This window comes from Bison bison, unplaced genomic scaffold (assembly GCF_000754665.1).
Source record: "Bison bison bison isolate TAMUID 2011002044 unplaced genomic scaffold, Bison_UMD1.0 scf7180017864180, whole genome shotgun sequence".
Taxonomy (NCBI): domain Eukaryota; kingdom Metazoa; phylum Chordata; class Mammalia; order Artiodactyla; family Bovidae; genus Bison; species Bison bison.
The window spans coordinates 9,307,505-9,318,360 of record NW_011494752.1 but is presented as its reverse complement, the minus strand read 5'-3'; the positions used below and the strand labels follow the sequence as shown (position 1 = coordinate 9,318,360).

The 10,856-nt window shown below is 50.9% G+C and overlaps 1 protein-coding gene across 1 annotated transcript in view; it reads right to left on the bottom strand.

The window, feature by feature from the left end:
- SLC47A1 (solute carrier family 47 (multidrug and toxin extrusion), member 1) overlaps nt 1-10,856 on the bottom strand; it is a 39,367-nt gene that overhangs the window by 3,865 nt on the left and 24,646 nt on the right. The window contains exons 8-16 of the mRNA XM_010843179.1: nt 10,683-10,727; nt 7,768-7,865; nt 7,468-7,565; nt 7,248-7,361; nt 7,098-7,165; nt 6,160-6,268; nt 5,991-6,066; nt 2,369-2,438; nt 2,010-2,142 (exon numbers count right to left, since the gene is read on the bottom strand). Coding sequence (XP_010841481.1) covers nt 2,010-2,142; nt 2,369-2,438; nt 5,991-6,066; nt 6,160-6,268; nt 7,098-7,165; nt 7,248-7,361; nt 7,468-7,565; nt 7,768-7,865; nt 10,683-10,727 — 811 coding nt within the window. The remainder of the gene's footprint in view (nt 1-2,009; nt 2,143-2,368; nt 2,439-5,990; nt 6,067-6,159; nt 6,269-7,097; nt 7,166-7,247; nt 7,362-7,467; nt 7,566-7,767; nt 7,866-10,682; nt 10,728-10,856) is intronic.

The following is a 10,856-nucleotide window of genomic DNA, read 5'->3' as shown; positions in this document are numbered from 1 at the left end:
CCATTACACAGAAACCACAAGCTCCTCCACCCATCTTAAACATTAGATAACCACCTACATGTGTGTGTGCATGCTAAGTCGCTTCTGACTGTGTGACTCCATGGACTGTAGCCCACCAGGCTCCTCTGTCCATGGGATTCTTCAGGCAAGAATACTGGAGTGGGTTGCCATGCCCTCCTCGAGGGGATCTTCCTGACCCAGGGACTGAACTCGTTTCTCTTGCATCTCCTGCTTTGGCAGGTGGGTTCTTTACCACTAACATTACCTGGGAAGCCCATAACCAGCTACCTCCAGCTATATTTTGAAAGCTAGGAGTTAAATTTCCAAGGATTTCACTATACTATTGAAAAGATACCTGTTTGACTCAAGGAGGAATGCTGAAACGGGATGGTTATCAGGATTCCCTGGACAGGACCCAAAAAATCAATGTTGGGAAAGCCTCAGGGATTTAGGATGGCCATTGTGATTTTCTGGCCTTGCCCGTGAGAACCTGTAGCTCCTGACACTTCTCAGGGCTCCTGGTATAGGTGGACAGCACGTCCTGCCAGAAGGGATACGAGTTTCAACACCAGTTGGTACAGGGAGTGTCCACTGTCTTCTCACAGAGCCCTCACTTCCTCAGAGTCCCCAGCTTTTTTAAAAAAAATTATTAATTTTTATTTGGCTACACTGGGTCTTAATTGCAGCATGTGGGATCTAGTTCCCCAACCAGAAATCAAACCCAGGCCCCCTGCATTGGGAGCAAGGAGTCCTATCCACTGGACCCCCAGGGAAGTTCCTCCCAACATCTTTTATATATGAATCAGTATATAACATTATATTATTTCCAGTGTATAATACCATGATTCAATATCTGTGAAATGACCACCTCCATAAATTCAGTTAACACCCATCACCTCACATAGCTACACAATTTTTTTTGCTTATGATGAGAACTTTTAAGATCTACTCTCAGCAATTTTCAAATATACAATATGGTATTATTAACTACAGGCTTCCCAGGTGGCACAGTGGTGAAGAATCCACCAGCAAAGCAGGAGACGCAGGTTCAATCCCTGGGTTGGGAAGATCCCCTGGAGGAGGAAATAGCAACCCACCCAGTATTCTTGCCTGGGAAATCCCATGGACAGAGGAGCCTGGTGGGCTGCAGTCCATGGGGTTGCAGAGAGTTGGACAAGAGAGTGATGGAGAGGCTGTCACCATGCTGTAGATCACACCCCCACACCCCCAGGACTTATTTTCCACCTGCAAGTTTGCACCCTAACATTTTTTTAAGGTGATCCTTACCTCTGCCAATGCTGTACACTCTGTAGGTGAGCTTTTGTTAAACAGCAGAGCGGGCCTAGTACAGCTCTTGGGACATAGATCTATACTTCAAAGTAAATTTCTATAATATTAATATTTTCCTTAGCTATGTCACTGGCAAACCCCAAAATATGAATAATGCCAGGAATTCTCTGGAGGTCCAGTGATTAGCACTTGGCACTTTGACTGCCAAGAACCCAGGTTCAATCCCTGGTCGGGAAACTAAGATCTCACAAACTGCCAGAAAATAAGATTTAAAATGACTTTCAAAAATATGAATAAGGCCAGAAACTCAGAATAAATAATTTTCCACACCAATGAAGTTTGCCTTGGCAACTCCATTCTTTGGACATCTCCCATATTTTTCATTAAAATATTATTGAACGAGAAAAATGTGCAACATACAAGACACATTGATCTGAAAGCTGAGTCTCCTTATCAGATGACGCCTCTGCCTCTGAGCTAGCCAAGAGCTGAGGGATACAGATGAGCACTGTCTCCACTGCACCCAGCTAGTGTGCTCAGGTTTTAATGTAATCACGTATTAACGCTGATGTACACCCAAGTATTATTTTAGAAGTCAAAGCTGGGCAGTCACCCGTTTCTCTGTTCTTTTAAAGCGGCGTCTCAAAATCTGTCTCCGAGCTCTGACAGCCACCTCCCAGGCCGTGATCCCGGCTCTTCCTGCTCTGGGGGAGGCTTACCCAGCAGTCCAAGCCCAGCAGCAAACATGAGGGAGATCCCGATGGGAAGACCGAGCACGTAGTACCCCACAGCGTTGATGATGGCGCCCGCCTTCTGGTTCCCGGTGCCTCGCAGGATGCCTCCACAGGTGCACTGCGGGCAGACGCCAGTCCTGTGAACACGGCTCATGCTGCCCCACGACGCCCACCCCGGCACCCCCCACCTCAGGGGACTCTGCCTCAAGTCCAGGGCCTCGTGAAGTGGATGTGAGAGGAATATCCCACCTCCCCGCCGCTCTTCTCTGTTAAAATCTACCATCGTCAGCAGAAACTCGTGGATCGTAAAGGCGGCTGAGGTGGTACCACCGCTCAGTACTCACAGCCAGCCCTTCGAAGAGATGCGAAACCGCGTAAATCGGGACCACCTGGGCCACCAGCGAGACGATCTCTCTGTCAGGAGAACAAAGCAGAGCATGACTGGGAGGCGGACGTGGGCAGAGAGCAGGGCAGTGTGGCTCCTGGTGACCGTATTCTGACCGCCAGGCAGGGCTCCGCGTCTGTGTGGAGCCAACAGGCTCAGGTGTCCCGCCAACAACCTTTTCAGGGACAGTCCTACCTTGTTTTGGTCTGCAGTGGAAACTACTGTATCTCAAGACTTTTAGAAAACATATAGCCCCTGTGGTCAACATAAACAGTTCAGCCATATGATTTCACTAAAAAAGAATGCATATAATGTATACATGTAGCTGATTCACTTAGCTGTACACCTGAAATTTAACACAACACTACAAATCAACTAGACTCCCAGTAAAGTTAAAATGAAAGTCAATCAAATGATTCTGTACTCCTCTCCTGCACCCCCCAAAATAAAATGGGGGTTATAGAGCCATCCTCCTTTTCACACAATTCCATGCACGTCCCCTCCAAGTGTCTGAGTGATGCACAACAGGATCAGGGTCAGGCTCCCTCCAGGGAACCAGGCTGGCAAGTTCTAAAGGCCACAGATAGAGTTTACAGAGCTGGCCTTGACCCTCACCTCTACAGCTAGAGACAGAAAGACACTGCCAGGGGCCGGAACGGCCGAGTATTCCCAATTCCTTCAAGTGGTTAACGAAGAAATGGCTGTCTGGCAGTAAATGTTGGTTGAATGAATAAATAATTAAGACATCCAGCACAGAACAGGATGGTCCCCCCTCCCTGCCAAACAAGGACAGAAGTACAGTTCTTTTATTCAAATGTTATTTTGCTTTTAATAGGTAACATATGCCAATGGTTAAAAGAAATTAAACAACATGAAAAGCATATGGAGGAAAATCTTATTTCCATTCCTTCCCCACTCCTCCCGTGACCTGCCCCCAAACCAAGGAACAGTTCTGGGCACTGTCTTTGTCCAGTGTTCATGAAAATAAAAGCAAGCACAAATATATATTCTTCTTTCCCCTTCTGGACCTGATGTATGATTTCATGTTCTGACATTCTCTTCATGATGTTCTGTACCTTGACTTTTCTGCCTCGTGTATTACATTCACTTTTTAAAAATCTTATATATTTATTTTTGGCTGTGCTGTGTCTTCGTTGCTGTGTGGTATTTTCTCTAGTTGTGGTGAGCAGGGGCTACCCTTCCTTACAATGGGGGAGCTTCTCATTGCAGTGGCTTCTGTTGCAGAGCACGGGCTCTAGGTCTCGTGGGCCGGTAGTCGTGGCTCCCGGGCTCCAGAGCACAGGCTCAGTAATTGTGGTGCATGGGCTTACTTGCTCCATGGCAAGTGGGATCTTCCCGGACCAGGGTTCAAACTTGTGTCTCCTGATGTGGCAGATGGACTTTCCACCACTGAGCCACTAGGGAAGCCCCTATATTCACATTCCATCAGGATATATTATTATGCTGCTGAATCCTATCTACTCATATTTTATTTTGGATTTTAAAATTGACATTAATTAGGAAGATTGGCCCGTGGATTGCTTTCTTTTTTTATGTGAATACTTTGTCAGCTTCGGTACTGACATACTTGCTTCCTAAACAGAATGAGGAAATTTTCTTTTTTCTGGAACAGTTAAGGCAGCATTGGGATTATCTACATCTTAAAGATTTCATAGAATTCTCCTTTGAAACGCTCCGGAGCTGGTGCTTTTATTTTCATTTTTGGCTGTACTGCGAGGCATGTGGGATCTAGTTCCCCAACCAGGGACTGAACCCGGGACCCTTTCAGTGGAAGCACAGTCGTAACCACTGGACCACCAGGGAAGTCGCTGGAGTTGGTGTTTTTTAATACATATGTATATATATTTTTTATTTGGCTGCACTGGGTCTTAGTTGTGGCATTCGGGATCTCTTAGTCACAGCATGTGAGATCTAGTTCCCTGACCAGGGATAGCACTCAGGCCCCCTGCATTGGGAGCTTGGAGTCTTAGCCACTGGACTACCAGGGAAGTCCCCTGGTACTTTAAAAATAACTATTTCTTATTTCATCTAAACAAATTGATCTATTTAGACCTATGTTTTCTAGAATAATTTTTTAATTAAAAATTTTTTGTAATTTGTATTGAAGCAAAGTTGATTTACAATGTGTTAGTTTTAGGTGTTAGCACAGGGATTCAGTTATACAGATACATGTGTATATACTTTTTCAGTATATACTGAAAAAGTCTTTGTTGGTAGCATAAGTTTTGAGAAGTTATTTCCCCACGTTTTAAATGTACTTGCAAAAGTTGTGCAAACTAGTCTCTTCCACTTTAAGAAAACTACGGTTTTTCAGTCATTTCCCCGTTTCTGACTGCATAGAGGTGCACACTGCCTTTCTGCCCTTTGTTTGGGTCAGGCATCTGTGTCATCCTCAGAATGTGTCATTAGTTCTGCCAGTTTCAGCTGAGCTTGGCCATATCACAAATAATTTGATTTTGTGAGTTTTCTATGTCTCCTAATTCTATAAAAAATCCTATTGGTGGGACTCTTGTTTTTCACTCTATTCCCTGCTCTATTTGATTTTCCAAAAGTGCACAGATTGAGAATCAAACTTCCTACCAGGTTCTGCTGAAGCCATCCTGCAAGACAGACTTCTGATCAAGTGAAGAAGCTGAGCATGATCTCTGGCTACATCTGACTCACTCTGATGTGAGGGATATTCAAACATTTCACAGCAAAACGGCAAAGGCTGAAAGGTGACAACCCACCACCAGAAGTCAAAAGACAGATTCCCGAGGCATAGTCTGAGGGTCAGTTCCATCCACACCACCTGCTTTGTGAATCTAGGAGGGACAAGTCAATTCTGCATTTTGTAACTGCTGATGAATCCCAGTTACGGACTTCCCTGGTGGTCCAGTGGTTAAGACTCTGCACTCCCAATGCAGGGGGCGTGGGTTCGATCCCAGGTTGGGGAACTAAGATCCCACATGTCACATGGTTCAGCAAAAATAAATAAATAAATAAAAAGAAGCCCAAGGAAGGGGTAACAGCACAATATAGCTACCGAGTCAGCATACACTGTGGCCTCGTGGATGAAAGCTATCAAACCAACCTAACGGGATCTGCAGAGCACGGGGGACTTTGCTGGTGCAAGAATTCTTCAGTGATTGATCGATAATGTGATGTGTGGAGACAGATCAGGGGTGAGAGTTCCACTTCAGTTCAGATGGACGAACACATTACAAGACTACTGCCAGCCAGGCACTTGGGCAGCTTCTGGGCCACCAAGATGACTCATGTTGTTGGGAAGGAAGTACTTTAGTGAAGATGGAGGCAGTGGTACCCAAAAGGAGTTACCATCTTTAAAAGATGTGAGTACTCCACTAGCAGAAACATACACCCACCACCCATGCCCACTGAGTCGGCTTCTAGATTATAAATTAGTTCCTACATCCTATCCGTTCTTGCCAGGTAACAACTGCATCTCTGATCTTGGAGGTGACTCAGGCTCCCCACCAAGATGCAACCATCCAGGAGGCCCAGTGTGAAAGCAGCTCCCACCGACCAGATTTACATCCCAGGAAAACCTCCACACTCACTGGTCCTTGGTGAAAACGTAGCCCACGACATCCTTGCAGCCTAACAACAGGACACAAAAGATGACAGCAAAGAGCCCTGGAGATCAGATGGCAGGAGAAGCACACGGTGAGAGAGGGGGTCTGCAGGGAAGGGCGTGGGGGCTGTGGGCGCATCCCCGAGTCTAGGCACCTGTGACCAGCAGGGCGACGGCGGAGGACGTCTTGGCCTGCTCGATGTCCCTGGCCCCCAGTGCATTCCCCACCCGGACGCTGGCGGCCACGCTGAAGCCTGTGGGGACCTGAAATGAGGAGGGCACCTGACGGTGATGCTGAGACTCAGTCCTCCAGTTAGTCCTACATGCATATGCACACCTGTGCGTACCCTGGTCCTTCCCACACCACAGGCCCTTCTGTTCCCACGTCCCAGGTGCATTTCTAAGGCGACACTTGGGGAGGACAAAGCCCTTCAGAATATCCAGCTGATGCTTTCAGTAAAAGAGAGTCAAAGGGAAGCCTTTGATGACCAGGGTTCTCCTCCAGAGCTTCAGCACCCTCTTCCTTCCTCTAGCTGAACAACATCCTGCCCACGCATGGGGTCCACTCAGCCATCCTCGGGCACGTGCCTGGGCACGTGGGACACTGCCATCTCTTGGCAGTCGTGAGCAGCGCTGCTAGGAACTTCAGTACAAACATCTGTTTTCATGCCTTGGGGGTCTAACCTACAAATGTCACCGAGTATCCACAGGCAACAGAGACAGGCGGGAGTGGAGCTCAGCCCTGCCTGCAGCACCGTCAGCTTTATCCCCCACCTGTCCCCACCGCATCTGTGTCATGAAACAGGAAAAGAGTTGGCATGTTTGACAAGCGTGCCATCAAACCGAGTCCTTCAGATTGGGGCCGCGTTAGGAGTCAGAGGACCGGGAGCAACCCAGTCCTCTGGACCGTCTCCCCAAAGCCCTCCAGCTCACAGGCCCCCCCCCCTGCCATACCAAAAGGACCCTCCCAGGCTCCAGGGTGAAATGTGCCCTTCAGGAATCATTTTACAACCTGTACGCGCTGACCGCCTGTGCTCAGCAGTCTTTGGAGGGAAGCACACAGCCCCGCCCCAGGATGGGCTCATACACTCACCATGTACACAATGACGGCCAGCTCATACGCAATGGACTGGGCTCCCAGCTCGACCATGCCAAGGACACCTGTGGGAGAGGGGTGGGTGACTGCGTGCTTCCCACGGGCCCTGGCTGTCCCCCAGCCGCCACCGGCCGGCCCCATGCTGACCGCTCAGGAAGCTCCCGATCTCGTAGGCCCACCACTCGATGCACAGCATCAGCATGCTGGGGATGGCCAGGCGGAAGAAGGGGCCCCAGTCCTGCAGGCACTCCCAGGACCAGCCTGCAGGCGGGACACAGGTGCGGTCGGTTGCGACACGAATGGCCACCGGGCAGGGGCTCGAGCCGAGACAGGAGTCGTGTCCAGGCAGGAGACAGGCGGCCTTTACCTCCCCAGGTGTCCTGGTGCAGCCTCTTGGCGAGGATGTACAGGAAGAGGAGGAGAGCCAGGGTGAACTGGGAGACCGTGTTCGCCAGCGCCGAGCCCCTGGGCAGAAGAGAACATGCTGACGGGTACCCCACCTCTCCTGCTGGTGACACAGCAGCCCCGGTCACCTCCTCCCAGAGCAGCATCCCCCCGCAGGGTCCAGAGCGGCCCAAGGAGGAGGGTCAGCGTGGACACCCCACCCCGCCCTGGAAATCCACAGGAGGCCACCCTGCTCCCTGACCCAGGACTCCCTGGGACTCACATAACCCCAAGATGCATCTGATAGAGGAACAGGTAGTTGGCGAGGGCGTTGACCAGGTTGGCAGCCACACCGGTCACCATCTGGGGCAGAATGATTCCCTGAAACGAGAGGCCGTGCTGGAGACCCATAGGGACCGCGACTGCCACCCAAACAGGTGCCCTCATGGCCAGCAGGGTGGCTGCCACAGCTGCCGCTCCCGTCCACTGGGCATTCCCTCCTCTGGGTCGGCCGGAAGGGCATCTTTCTGGCCACGGACACGCGGCAGGAGAGAGGGAAGCGGCAGAGAGGGAGGACGAGAGGTGGCTCGTGCACAGGAGCAGCATGAGCACATCACCTTCCCCGGACACCTGGACCAACGCTGAAGGTCGGGAACTAAGGGGACGCTATGATCCTGGGATGGGCGACAGACCCGAGCAGGTCCAGGCCTCCCACATTTCTGACCGACTGAAGGCATGAGAGTGAAGCGACATGGGACCAGGGCTGACGTCTCTCCTTGCAGCATCAGGACAGAAAATGGACGCAGAGAAAGCCGGCTGTGATGAAGGCAGAAGCACTGCTTCCCCCGACTGGAAGGGGCCGCCCACCGCAAGGGGTCACCTCACTGTACAACGTCACCTTTCAGATGAGCAGAGAGAGAAGATGTGGTGTGTATATACAATGGACGATGACTCAGCCATGGAAAAGAATGACATTTTGCCATTTGCAGTGGACGTGGAAGGCATTATGCTCAGTGAATTAAGTCAGAGAAAGACAAATACTATATGCTTTCACTTATGTATGGAATTTTAAAAATAAAACAGACTCACAAGCCCAGAGACCAAACCAGTGGTTACCAGTGGGAAGAGGGAAGGGGGAGGGGCAATATAGGAGGAGGGAATTAGGAGGTAGAACCCGCTATTAATATGTGAGTTAAATTATCTACAAGGACATACTGCACAACACAGGGAATGTAGCCAGTATGTTATAACAATGATACATGGGAATTAAAAATTATGAATCACTATATTGTATATCTGTAACTTATAGAATATTGTACATCAACTATACCCCAATTTTTAAAAAGTGCTACCTCCTTGTAAAGCATCATGCCCAAAATCATAGGCTGTTTGAAATTCTGCTCTTTGAAACCACAGTATAAATCAAACATCTTAGGACTCCCCTGGTGGTCCAGTGGTTAAGTATCCACCTGTCAATGCAGGGCACACAAGTTCAATCCCTGGTCTCGGAAGATCCCACATGCTGCAGGTTAACTGAGCCCGGCCACCACAGCTGCTGAACCTGGGTGCTAGGGCCCCCTCCCCACAACTAGAGGAAGCCCTCAAGCAGCAATGAAGACCCAGTGCAGCCGTCATTCATTAATTAATTTTAAAAAGCAGTCTGGATTTCCCACAGGAGCCACAGTGTCTCTGGACACAGCAATTGGGGAGGGAGGGCTTGGTCACTCTGCAGGGCAGGCGGACACTGGCGGACACTGGCCGCTTGCTTACGGCTCCTCTGCTCCGCCCTCCCTTCACACCGTCCTTCAGATCTCCCACCCCACCTCCACCCCCGCTCTGTGCCTGAGACCCATGCTCCCCTGGCTGCTCTGCATCCTGAGGGCTCATGGCTGCGGGCTCAGAGGCCAGACCAGGACCTTGCCAAGCACTCTGTTTACCGGGAGCCCTGGTCTGTTTCAGCAGGAGAGGCAGGTGACCCGATGGTTAGGTAGAGGCTGTGGGACCACCTGGCAGAGGGGGCCTGGGTGGGATCCCACTGAGGGAAAAGAGGAGAAACAGCAGAGGCACTGAGGAGGGACTGAGGCTAAGGCCCGTTGCACAGCTCCCTCTGCATCCCCACAAGCCTGCCCCTCACCTTTCTGCATCCTCCGCCCTTTAGTGACCCCAGTAACCTGTCCTTCACGTGTCACATAGGCAGCGGCTCCATCCTTTCCTTTTCTCCTGCATCTAGTCAGCCTGGGCAACCCCCTTCCATGTCCAGGCTCCCACTGCACCCCCCCAGTCTGGGTTGCACCCCCCTCTCCTTCCCACCTTGGGAAACTCACGTGTTCTCCACCACTCGAGTCCCCTTCCTGACCCCATGGCTCAGGACTCCTTCTTCTAGGTCGTCTCCCCTGCCTCAGGGCCTTCAGGGAGGGGTCCTCATACCCACTCCTCACTCAAGCACTAAGGAGCCCCACGTTTGTTGGGGGGCTGACAGGGCAAAGGCCCTCAAACAGGGTAACAAACTATGAGGGGACAGCCCAGAGTCCAGGGCACACGCTGGTTTCTGCCTCTTTACAGGCATTTCAAGTATACAATTCTGATACTAATAAAAACGTGGAACTAGTGGAAATCTTGTTCTGTTACGAGGATAGCACCTTAACTTTAAGGATGTTAAATAGGTAAAAAGCTTCCTTCTCCATCATCCTGCCCCTGTCACACAAGCCCGGGAGAGCCTGCCCTCATGGGCTGGTACCCTACCACCACCTGGCACCCTATTTATCTGGTCCTTCTGGAAGGAAGTCGACGGTCCCACACATGACTCCACACCTACAGAGCCAGGCTCTGGCCACTGCTGTTAGTCACCCACCAAGAGTCCTGATGACAGGAGGCACTTTCGTGGGGAAGCGGGTGCTTTCACATCCCCAGATGGCCGGAGCTGAAAGGTCGCCCTCAACCCCTCTGGAGCCAGGCGATGGTGCAGGGCCAAGAATCCTCCCTGCTGGCCCACCAATAACAATATTTCCAAATGGGAACCGGATCCAACTTTTCCAGTGCCAATAACAACCTATCCTTTCCTTGACTCCTCAGCCCTGCATGCACCCCTCGGGGAAACGCCCCACAGGGGCTCCGGACAGGCGAGCCTCTCCACCCGGTCTCCCTGACCCCTGAAAGGAGAGATGTGCTCACCCCCACAGGACAGGAGAGTCGAGTTACCTGGTTGAGCAGGTACTTCACTTGTAACGTGTAGAGGAAGGTCGCCTGCAAGACAACATGGGACAGAGGTCAGCACCCTGGCCAGCCTCACAGTGGAGAGCTGGGACCTCGGCCAGCCTACCCTCTGCTCTCACAGGAGGCCCAGGCTGGGGCCCTCTTGGGAGGCTCGGGGGC